Source organism: Stegostoma tigrinum, chromosome 17, assembly GCF_030684315.1.
Source record: "Stegostoma tigrinum isolate sSteTig4 chromosome 17, sSteTig4.hap1, whole genome shotgun sequence".
Lineage (NCBI taxonomy): Eukaryota > Metazoa > Chordata > Chondrichthyes > Orectolobiformes > Stegostomatidae > Stegostoma > Stegostoma tigrinum.
The window spans coordinates 64,329,838-64,342,507 of record NC_081370.1 but is presented as its reverse complement, the minus strand read 5'-3'; the positions used below and the strand labels follow the sequence as shown (position 1 = coordinate 64,342,507).

Here is a 12,670-nt window from a genome sequence, read left to right as displayed (position 1 = left end):
CTCAGGGTGCAGCAAAGATTCCCTGGGATGTTCTGTGGCGAGCTGCTTCGGTTCACAGGGGGAGAAACTGCGAGGAGCTAGGACCGATGAAAATATAGGGCAATTAAAAGGCAAGTTTGCAGATGACAACAAGATTGGTAAGGTGGAGAGATAGTAGGAACTGCAGAAGCTGGAGAATCCGACATAACAAGGTGTCAACCTGGCTGAACACAGCAGGCCAAGCAGCATCAGAGGAGCAGGAAGGCTGATGTTTCGGGCTTCGACCCTTGTTCAGAAAAATTTTCCCAGCCGCCAACAGTTCTGAGGAATGGTCACCAGACCGAAACGTTAACTCTGTTTTCTCCTCCACAGATGCTGCCAGACCTGCTGAGCTTTTCCAGCAACATTGTTTTTGTTCCTGTATTTTACTGTCCTCCATGCGCCTATCCAAGAGTCACCTAAAAGTCTGTAAAGTATCTGATACTACTGCCACTGCCAGCAGTGCATTACTCTTGCCCACCACTCTCTGTGAAGAACCAACCTCTGACATCTCCCCTATACATTCCTCCAATCAACATAAAATTATGCCCTCCTCGTAATAGTCACTTCTATCCTGGGGAAAACGTCTCTGACTGTCCACTCTATCTATGCCTCTCATCATCTTGTGCACCTCTATCAAGTCACCTCCCATCCTTCTTCGCTCCAGTGAAAAATGCCCTAGCTCCCTCAACTTTTCCTCATAAGACCAGCCCTCCAGTCCAGCCAGCGTCCTGGTAAATCTCCTCTGCACCCTCAGTAAAGCTTCCACATCTTTCCTACAATGAGGTGATCAGAACTGAACACAATATTCCAACTGTGGTCTAACCAGTTTTTCTAGGGCTGCAGCATAACCTCATGGCTCTTAAACTCAATTCCCCTGCCAGTGAAAGCCAACATACCATATGCTTTCTTAACAAACATATCAACTTGGGTAGCAACTTTGAGGGATCTGTGGTCATCGGCCCCAAGATCCCTCTGTTCCTTTGCGCTGCCGAGAATCCTACCATTAACCTTGTATTCTACATTCAAATTTGACCTTCCAAATTGAATCACTTTACATTTTTCTGGGTTGAATTCCATCTGCCACTTCTCTGCATCCTGTCAATGTCCCATTGCAATCTACAACAGCCCTCCACTCTGCCCACAACTCCACCAATCTTCGTGTCGTCGGCAAACTTACTAACCCACACTTCTACTTGCTCATCCAAGTCATTTATAAAGAACACAAAGATCTCTGCCGAACACCACTGGTCACCGAGCTCCAGGCTGATTACTTTCCATCTACTGCCACCCTCTGTCTTCTATTGGACAGCCAGTTTTGTGTTCATACAGCCAAATTTCCCTGAATACCATGCCTCCTTACTTTCGGAATAAGCCTACCATGTGGAACCTTATCAAATGCATTTATAGGAAGATTTCAATGTGTTGCTCAGATAGCAGATGGTGTGAGATGCATTTTGGAAGAAGAAACAAGATGAGAGTATTTAATGCATGACAGGACACTGGGTAGCTCAGCATCAGGGGGATTTTGGGTTAATTATTCACAGATACCTGAAGTCGACAAGGCATGTAAATGAGATAGTTAAGACATATGGGACACATGCTTTCATCAGCCATGTCATAGAGTATAAGAGCAAGGAGGTAATGTTGGAGTTGTACAGAGCATTGGTTAGGCCACAGCTGGAGTACTGTGTACAGTTCTGGCCACCTCACTACAGGAAGAATGTGATAGTACTAGAAGAGGTCAAGAGGAGGTTCACCAAGATGTTGCCTGTGTTGGAGCAACTGATCTATGAGGAGAGACTGTATAGTTTTGGATTGTTTTCTTTTGAGCGGAGAATGCTGAGGGAGGAGTGAGAAACATGATTGAGACATATGAGATTATGAGGAGTATGGATTGGGTGAGTAGGGAGCAGCTGTCCACCTTGGTTGAGGGGTCAGTCACAAGGGAGTATAGTTTTAGGGCAAGGGGTGGGAGATTTGCAAGGGATTTGAGAAAAACCTTTTTCACCCAGAAGGTGGTTGGAATCTGGAATGCATTGCCTGGGAAGATAGTTGTGGCCAGAAACCTTAGATCCTTGAAATAGATTTTTGGATGAGTACTTGAAATATCATGACATTCGACAAAGGAATTATGCAAGGAATGAGGATTAGCATATCTTTTGTGGTAGTTATTGTTGGTGCAGACTTGATGGACCAAAGGGCCTTTTCTGTGCTGCATGCCTCTATATATGCCTGTGAAACCACGCATAATAAAAGCCATTTAGCAGTCGAGCCAGATTTGTTATTTTGCTTATCCCTTAACTGTTAGTTTGTTGGTGTGCCTGTATTTGTGTGAATAAGGCTGAAAATGGATGTTTTGTGTTTAAAGCACCAACACTAATCAGTTTACTATGTTGTTTAATATTCTCTCTGCTAGCATTATTGTGTATTTAATGAACTAAGTCTTTAGTTTGAGGTATAAAACTAATGTCGGGAAGTTAATTGTTCCTAGAATCTGGGATTGGTGATTCAAAAGTCTGATTAGATATCATTGAGGTGAGTATTTGAAGGTTTTACTATGTTGAGAATACAGAGGTGGAAAGGTTGATTTGATTCGGCCGACTGACTCCGTGTCATAACAGTACGCTTTGTTTTCTTCCTAATGCTAATTATCTTAAATCGATTCACTGATCCACCTGCCAGTAGAAACAGTTTTTCTTTATTCTGTCCTAAAAAGTGACACCATTTTGAGCACATCCATTAGATCTCCCCTTAACCTTCCCTGCTGTGAAGAGAACAACAACTTGTCTTTCTGTCTTTTGTACGTTATATGTAATGTAACAGAATTTTAATTCACACTTCTTAATGTTCAACAACATAATTAATTTCTAGAGTCAGCGACAAAAAGGACTTCTTGGAAAATTCACTCGTAGAAAAAGATAAATTGCTGGCAGAAACCTCAGCAAAACTGCTACAGATGGATAACTTGAAGGAATCACTGGAAGCCCAGAAGATAATTAACCAAGACCTTACAGTAAAGCTATCACAAACTGAAGAAAATGTAAGTGTTCTAATATGGGCAAATACAACCATGTAATTACAGAGAGAGTTGAATCTGATTCGTTTAACTCGTTAGAAGTATATACATACAATATATAGGCAGAGAAAACGATTTTATCTTTGATTCTGGTCCTGGATTGTGGCTGCAATTGACTCTTTCTATCTGTGCTCTGTATCAAGCTCAATCTTAAGTGCTCTGCCACCTTATTTTACATGAGAAATGCTATACAATTGAAAGTCGTACTTTAAAATTACCCTTGGCTTAATTCCTCCCATTGTTGACAAACATTTATCTCACTGTACCACCATTGCCTTGTGATACAATTTTATGTTTTCTTATTTAAGTCTTAATGTGAAAATGGAATTCATTTTGTTTATTTTGATTGGTTTTGATTTCTATTAAGGATTGTAGTAGTGACTAGACTTTGTCCCGTTACAGATTCTGACATCTAGCCCTGTTCAAAGATGACTAAAGTAAATGACAAACATGGTTTTCACTCCCTGTGTAATTTTGAAGTTTCATCCTCTTCCTTTAGCCAGTCCTTCCTTTGCAAGCTCCATGCAAGTAGTGAGGTTTCCTCCTGTTTGTCTAGAGTACAAGAAATCACAAACCTTCATTTTGTTTGTGTATGATGGTGAACAAAACAGTTTATTTATATTTTTGCAAATAGTGCTTACTGGTTTGACTTGCATGCTACATTAGCAATGAGTGCCTCAGGCCACATTTGGAATAATGTGCTTAGTTTTGGGCCCCATATCTCAGGAAAGATGTACTGCCCCTGGAACGGCCCAAGAATGGTCCCAGGAATGAAAAGCTTAACGTATGAAGAACGTGTAATGATTCTGGGTCTATACTTGATGGAGTTTAGAAGAATGAGGGGTGGGGGGGGGGATCTAATTGAAATTTACAGAATACTGAATGCCCTGGACAGAGTGGATATTGGAAAGATGGTTTCCATTGGTAAGCGAGATGAGGACTCAAGGGCACAGCCTTGGAGTAAAGGAAAGACCTTTTAGATTGGAAATAAGGAGAAACTTTTTCAGTCAGAGAGTGATAAATCTGTGGAATTCACTGCCACAGAAGGCTGTGGAGGCCAGGTCATTGAGTATATTTAAGACAGAGGTGGGTAGGTTCATGATTGTCGAGAGGATCAAGTGTTACGGGGAGAAAGAGGAGAATGGGGTCAAGAAACTTAATAGCCATGATTGAATGGTGAGCAGATTTGTTGGGCTGAATGGCATAATTTCTTCTATGCCTTATGATCTTATGGAGTGATACTAAAGAATGTATTTCTGTCTCTGTCTCTCTCTATGTCTCGCGCTCTCTCTCTCTCTCTCTCTCTCTCTCTCTCTCAGCTAGGAAATGTTCACAAGAAATACAGCTCTTTTGAAACAGAATGTGCTGATCTGAAAAATGTGGTCCAGGGCCTCTCAGAGAAACTTTCTTCAAACAAAGAAAAAGTATGTAATTTTGATTTGATTCATTATTGTCACATATGCCTAGGCACAGTGAAAAGTTTTGTTTTGTGTGCAGTACAAGCAGATCATGCCATACAAAGTCCAGATGGGTAATAGATCAGAGCAAGGGATACAATTTACAGCTGCGGAGAAGGTGCGCAAAGACCGAGGTTAACATTAATGTTGAAATTGAGAGGTCCATTCAGGAATCTAATAGCAGCGGGGAAGAAGCTTTTCTTGAATCTGTTGGCCCATGTGTTTAAGCTTTTGTATCTCTGCCCGACAGAAGAAGTCTTTAAGAGATTATAACCAGTGTGAGAGGAGTCTCTGGTTTTGTTAGTTGCCTTTCCATGGCAGTGGGAAGTATAGATATAATCAGTGGATAGAAGGTTGGCTTGCGGGTTTGTGCTCCTGAGATGCTGCTGGGCCTGCTGTGTTCATCCAGCCTCACATTTTATTATCTTGGATTCTCCGGCATCTGCAGTTCCCATTGTCACTCACACATATGTTCACAACTTTGTTGTTTCTTACATTCGTAGACTAAGTAGTTACCATACCAAACTGTGATGCATCCAGATAGAATGTTTTCTATAGTGCATGTATAAAAATTGGTGCGAGTCTTTGCAGACATGCCAAATTTCCTTAGCTTCCTGAGGAAGTCGAGGCATTGTTGTGCCTTTATGACCATCGCATTAATGTGAGCGGACCAGGATAGATTGTTGATGATCGTCACTTCTGGGAACTTAATGCTGTCGACCATTTCCACCAATGCGGATAGAATGCTCCTCCCCGCCCCCTCCTTACTTCTTGAAGTCGATGACCAACTCTTCATTTTGCTAAATTTGAGGAAGAGATTGCTATCTTTACACTGCACCACCAGGCATTGTCTTTTTCCTGTATTCTTTCTCATCATTTGAGGTCCGGTGTGCTACTGTGGTGCTGTCAGTGAACTTGTAGTTGGAGTTAAGATGAAGTTTGGTCACAGGGAGTAGGGGCTGAGTACATGGCTTTATGCGGCGCCAATGTTGAGGATTGTCATGGGGGAGGTGCTGTTGCCTATTCTCATTGAATGCAGCCTGTGGGCCAGGAAGTCAAGAATCCAGTTGCAGAGGGGAGAACAGAGACCTGGGTCTCAGAGTCTGGAGATTAGTTTGGTTAGAATTATAATGCTGAAAGCTGAGCTGTAGTCAGTAAACAGGAGTAATACATAACCTGCTAAATTGCTAATACTTAAATAGTGGGGAAAGAGCAGAGTTGTGGGTCAGACAACAATTAGATAGTTGTTCCAAAAGTGTTGACAATGATTAGCCAATTGACCTCCTGTATGAAATTCTATGAAATATGGTGGTTTAACTTGGTGGATGACTAGCTGGTTTTTTTTTAATGTTTTAGCTTTTTTACTTCATAGTTACTGGGTTAATCAGACCTCCTTTGCATTGAACACCACTTAGAGGGAGCACTAGCTATAGCAAGTGTGTAGAATGCATTCTGATGGAGGCCTTCAATGTTGATCAAAGTGGTAGCTTGTACTACTGCATGTGGAATCTTAAAGGCTATAGCTACGAGTTGAGTCTGCAGCAAGTGTTGACAGAAAAACAAACTTGATCTCATTCTCAGCTGTCTGCCTGCCACAACAGGATCTGTTGTTGACAACACCTGTAGGTGTGACTACCGTAAGGTCTGGTGGGGGATTCCAACACTACTGGATTTAGGTTTTAAGATGAGAGGAAGAAGATATAAAAGGGAACTAAAGGGCAACCTTTTCACGCAGAGGGTGGTGCGTGTATGGATTGAGCTGCCAGAAGAAGTGGTGGATGCTGGTACAATTACAACATTTAAAAGGCATCTGGATGGGGACATGAGCAAGAAAAGTTTAGAGGGATATGGGCCAAATGCTTGCAAATGAGACCAGTTTAATTTTGGATATCTGGCCGGCATGGATGAGTTGGACTGCAGGGTCTGGTTCCATTCTGTAGAGCTCTGACAATGACTCTAAATAACAGTGCTCTACACCCAGAAGCTATACATCCGGAAGCTATCCACCCTCTCAAACCACACCATCCCCATCCCCCACACCACACTGCAGCACAGCAATTGAAAACTACTGGTCTAAGAATTCTTGTTGTATTGCTTACCAATAACCTACATGTTCATGCTCAGCTTGGGGAGCAGTTTGTTCTGCCAGGCCCACTCTGCTCCCAAGCTCATTATAGTTGTTAATCAAAAATGGATAAAATAGTTGATCTCCAGAGGTGAGTTGAGGTTGAATGTCGTGGATAAATTCACTGAATGTGGCATCACATAGCCCGAGAAAGACTCGAGTCAGTGCAAATCAGGAAAATAAATTTTCACTGGTTAGAATCATGTCTGGAATAAAGAAAAATGTTTGTGGGTGTTAGAGACTAAACATTTGAGTCCATGGACAGGGATTTCCTCAGAGTAACCATCTTCAACTGCTTCATCAATGACCCACCATTATCAGAAGAAGAAATGTTTGCTGATGATTCAGCCATATTTAGCACCACCTTTGAGACTCCTCAAACTGAAGTAGCCTTCTTCAATGTGCAATAAGCAAAGCCAAGGCTTGAACTGATGAGAGGTAAAGGCCGGCACAGTGGCTCAGTGGTTAGCACTGCTGCCTCACAGCACTAGGGTCCTGGGTTTGATTCTACCCCTGGGCTGCTGCCTGCGTAAAGTTTGCACATTCTCGTGTGTCTACGTGGGTTTTCTCTGAGTGTTCCGGTTTCCTCCCACGTAGAACATAGAACAGTACAGAACAGCACAGTAGAGGCTGTTTGGCCCACAATGTTGTGCTGAACCTCTACCCTAAACCTAAGGTCGATCTAACCTCCACCCCTACCTTGTACTAGCATCCATGTCCCTATCGAATAGCCACTAAAATGCCACTAATGAGGCCGACTCCACTACCCTCTCCAGCAATGTATTTCACGCCCCGACCACACTCTGAGTAAAGAACCTACCTCTGGCATCTCCCCTATATCTACCTCCACACACTTGAAAACTGTGCCCCCATGTAATAGCTACCTTCATCCTAGGAAAAAGTCTCTGGCTGTCCACTCTCTCTATACCTCTGATCAAAGATGTGCAGGCTAGGTGGATTGGCCATGCTAAATTGCCCGTAGTGTTCAGGGATGAGTTGATTTGGTGAGTTATCGGGGATGGGTCTGGTTGAGATGCTGTGAGGATCGGTGTGGGCTTGTTGTGCTGAAGGGCCTGATTCCACACTGTAGGGATTTTACGAATTCTGTTAAAAAATAATTACACTGCCAAATGCGTAGCAAGAACCATCTCGGGAAAATATTGCTCTTGATATTCCTTGACATTACCATTGCTGATCGTCTCACTGTCAACATCCTGAGGGTCACCATTCACCAAAATTTGAACTGAACCAGCTATGTAATCCTATAACTACAAGACCAGGTCAGAGCCTAGGAATAGAACACAGAACATAGAACAATACAGCGCAGAACAGGCCCTTTGGCCCTCGATGTTGCGCCGACCTGTGAACTAATCTAAGCCCATCCCCCGACACTATCCCATCATTATCCATATGCTTATCCAAGGACTGTTTAAATGCCCCTGATGTGGTTGAGTTAACTACATTGGCAGGCAGGGCGTTCCACGCCCTTACCACTCTCTGAGTAAAGAACCTGCCTCTGACATCTGTCTTAAATCTATTACCCCTCAATTTGTAGCTATGCCCCCTTGTACAAGCTGAAGTCATCATCCTCAGAAAAAGACTATCACTGTCCACCCTATCTAATCCTCTGATCATCTTGAATGTCTTTATTAAATCCCCTCTTAGCCTCCTTCTCTCCAAGGAGAACAGACCCAAGTCCCTCAGGCTTTCTTGATAGGGCCTGCGCTCCAGACCAGGCAACATCCTGAGGCGTGGCACGCTGGCTCAGTGGTTAGCACTGCAGCCTTACAGCGCCAGGGACCCGGGTTCGATTCCAGCCTCGGGTAACTATCTGTGTGGAGTTTGTACATTCTCCCTGTGTCTGGGTGGGTTTCCTCCGGGTGCTCTGGTTTCCTCCCACAGTCTAAAGATGTGCAGGCTAGGTGGATCGGCCATGCTAAATTGACCATAGTGTTCAGGGGTGTGTAGGATATAGGGGAATGGGTCTGGGTGGGATGCTTCAAGGGGTGGTGTGGACTTGTTGGGCCAAAGGGCCTGCTTCCACACTGTAGGGAATCCAGTCTAAAAAAAAATCTCCTCTGCACCTTTTCCAGTGCTTCCACATCTTTCCTGTAATGGGGCGACCAGAACTGCACGCAATATTCCAAATGAGGCTGCACTAGCATTTTGTACAGTTGCAGCATGACATCACGGCTCTGGAACTCAATCCCTCTACCAACAAAACCTAACGCACCGTAAACCACCTTAACAGCACTATCAACCTGCGTGGCAACTTTCAGGGATCTGTGTGCATGGACACCAAGATCCCTCTGCACATCCACACGACTAAGAATCTTTCCATTGACCCGATATTCTGCCTTCCTATTATTCCTCCCAAAGTGAATCACCTCTCATTTATCCGTATTAAACTCCATTTGCCACCTTTCGGCCCAATTCTGCAGTTTATCCAAGTCTCCCTGCAACCTACAACATTCTTCCACACTGTCCACAACTCCACCGACTTGAGTGTCATCTGCAAACTTACTAACCCATCCACCTGGGCCTGCGTCCAAGTCATTTATAAAAATGACAAACAGCAGTGGTCCCAAAACAGATCCTTGAGGCACACCACTAGTAATCAGACTCCAGGCCGAATATTTTCCATCAACCACCACTCGTTGTCTTCTTACAGAAAGCCAGTTTCTACTCCAAACTGCAAAATCTCCCTCAAACCCGTGCCTCTGTCTTTTCTCCAATAGCCGACCATGTGGAACCTTATCAAAGGCCTTACTGAAGTCCATGTACACCACGTCAACTGCCCTTCCCTCATCCACATGCTTGGTCACCTTCTCAAAAAACTCAATGAGGTTTGTGAGACACGACCTGCCCTTGACGAATCCATGCTGACTATCTCCAGTCAAACTGTTGCTTGCCAGATGATTATAAATACTATATCTTTTAATCCTTCCCAAAATTTTTCCTACAACAGACGTAAGGCTCACAGGCCTGCAGTTACCTGGGTCATCCCGATGGCCCTTCTTGAACAAGGGCACAATATTTGCAATCCTCCAGTCCTCAATCTGTAGACAATGACGACTCAAAGATCAAGGCCAAAGGCTCCACCACCACCTCCCTAGCTCCCAGACAATCCTCGAAAAAATCCCATCTGGCGCAGGGGGTGTATCTACCTTCACACCTTCTTGAATTGATAACACTTCCTCCTTACTAACCTCAATCCTTTCAATTCTAGTAGCCTGTAACTCAGTCATCTCCTCTACAATATTCTCCTGTTCCTCAGTGAAACAGATGAGAAATAATCATTTAGCACCTCTCCGATCTCCACAGGGTCCACACACAACTTCCCACTTCTGTCTTTGACTGGCCCTATTCCAACCCTCGTCATCCTCTTATTCCTCACATACCTAGAGAAAGCTTTAGGGTTCTCCTTTATTCTACCTGCCAATGTCTGCTCATGTCCCCTCCTTGCTCTTCTTAACTCTCTCTTTAAATCCTTCCGAGCTAATCTGTAACTCTCCATTGCCTCATCTGAACCATCTTGTCTCATCGTCACATAAGCATCCCTCTTCAGCTTAACAAGAGATACAATTTCTTTAGTAAACCACGGTTCCCTTCCCTTATCGCTTCCTCCCTGCCTGACAGGGACATACCTATCAAGGACACGCAATATCTGTTCCTTAAACCAGCTCCACATTTCGATTGTCCCCATCCCCTGCATTTTGCTAACCCATTCTATGCCTCCTAAGTCTTGCCTAATCGCATTTTAATTGCCCTTCCCCCATCTATAACTCTTGCCCTGTAGCACGTTCCTATCCCTTTCCATTGCTAAAGTAAACATAACCGAATTATGGTCACTCTCTCCAAAGTGCTTACCTACCATTAAATCAAACACCTGGCCTGGTTCATTACCAAGTACCAATCCAGTGTGGCCTCCCCTCTTGTCTCCCTTCGACATACTGAGTCAGGAAACCCCCCTCCACACATTGGACAAAAACTGATCCATCCAACGTACTAGAGTTATAGCATTTCCAGTCAATGTTAGAGAAGTCTCCCATAATGACCACCATATTCTTTTCACTCCTGCCCAGAATAGTTTTGCTGATCCTCTCCTCCACATTCCTGGAACTTTGCGGGGACCTATAAAAAACTCCCAGCAGTGTTACCCCTCCTCTCCTGTTTCTGACCTCAGCCCATACCACCTCAGTAGACGAGTCCTCATCAAAAGTTCTTTCAGCCACAGTTATACTGTCTTTGACTAACAAACCCGCACCTCCCCCTCTTTTACCACCTTCCCTGACCTTAATGAAAGATCTAAACCCTGGAACCTGCAACATCCATCCCTGACCCTGCTCTATCCATGTCTCCGAAATGGCCACAACATCAAAGTCCCAGGTACTTATCCAAGCTGCAAGCTCACCTACCTTATTCCGGATACTCCTGATGTTAAAGTAGACACGCTTCCACCCAGCTTGCTGTCTGCCAGCACACTCCTGTGACAGTGAGGTCCTGTAAATGTCCTCCCTACGCTCATCCTCCTGTGTACTGGAACTACACCTCAGTTTCCCATCCCCCTTCTGAGCTAGTTTAAATCCACCCGAATAGCACTAGCAAATTTCCCACCCAGGATATTAGTGCTCCTCTGGTTCAAGTGGACACCGCCCTGTTTGTAGAGGTCCCACCTTCCCCAGAATGAGCCCCAATTGACCATGTACCTGAAGCCCTCCCTCCTGCACCATCCCTGCAGCCACGTGTTCAGCTGAAATCTCTCCCTGTTCTTTGCCTCGCTATCACGTGGCACAGGTAACAAACCAGAGATAACCACTCTGTTTGTTCTAGCTCTCAGCTTCCACCCTAGCTCCCTGAAATCCTGCCTGACATCCCTATCCCTCTTTCTACCTATGTCGTTGGTGCCAATGTGGACCACGACTTGGGGCTCGTCACCCTCTCCCTTCAGGACTCCAAAGACACGATCCGAGACATCAGCAAGTAACTCACTTCCCAACTCTCCAAAGCCTGCCCATCATTCATCAATGCATCATTGACTCGCCAACTGTAAGGGCATTTAAATGGTCATTTGATAAACATATTGATGATAATAGACTGGTATCGGTTAGATGGGCTTCAGATGGATTTCACAGGTCGGCGCAGCATTGAGGGCCGAAGGGCCTGTACTGCGCTGTAGTGTTCTATGTTCCGTCTACAAGGCATACGTCAGGAGTGTGACAGAATACTCCCCACTTGCCTGAATGAGTGCAGCTCCAACCACACCCAAAAAGCTTGACACCATCCAGGGCAAAGCAGCCTGCTTGACTCGCACCACATCCACAGTCATCCAATCCTTCCACCACTGACGCTCAGTGGCAACAGTGTGTACTACCTTCAAGATGCACTGCAGAAATTCACCAAAGATCCTTAGATACTGCCTGCCAAACCCACAGTCACTTCTGTCTACAAGGTCAGGGGCAACAGTTACATGGGAACACCATCACCTGCAAGTTTACCTCCAGGACACTCATCATCCTGAAGTGGAATCCACTTCATTTTCACTGTTCCTGATGCTATGCCATGTCTGTACCTCAGCCATCAGCTCTTAAAGTGTAACCTGAAGCTGCTCAAAAGTGAGACTTGCCGTAGACATATTTGTGCAGGACCAAACTTGTGTCCAGCAACTTCCACATACTGCAACTGTGCGATGTCAACTGTGTTCTGCCATCCTTAAATGTGCTGTAAGGAGCTGAATTATTTTTGTATTCAATTTTATATTTAGTTATGTTTTTGCATACTTTATTAACCTAATCACCAGCTGCTAAATTATTTTGAACCTTGCAAATAAGATAATTCCTATTTATTAAATACTCACTGAATTTAGCAGCAGCTTCTCCTATCACAGAGTAAGAATCAGTTCTCAGAGGCTGAAGAAGTTTACCAAAAACCAACAGAGCATGTCTCACTCCCTCTTCTTAACTCTCTGAATTAATTAGCTTGTGCTACTTT

The 12,670-nt window shown here is 44.3% G+C and overlaps 1 protein-coding gene across 3 annotated transcripts in view; it reads left to right on the top strand.

Annotated features, from left to right (window-relative positions):
• The window catches only part of LOC125459525 (golgin subfamily B member 1-like), a 114,649-nt gene that overhangs the window by 36,791 nt on the left and 65,188 nt on the right, over nt 1-12,670 (top strand). For 2 of the 3 annotated variants that reach the window (XM_059652215.1, XM_059652217.1), the window contains exons 5-6: nt 2,893-3,061; nt 4,417-4,521. In XM_059652215.1, coding sequence (XP_059508198.1) covers nt 2,893-3,061; nt 4,417-4,521 — 274 coding nt within the window. The remainder of the gene's footprint in view (nt 1-2,892; nt 3,062-4,416; nt 4,522-12,670) is intronic. The other variant, XM_059652216.1, reaches the window with a different exon arrangement.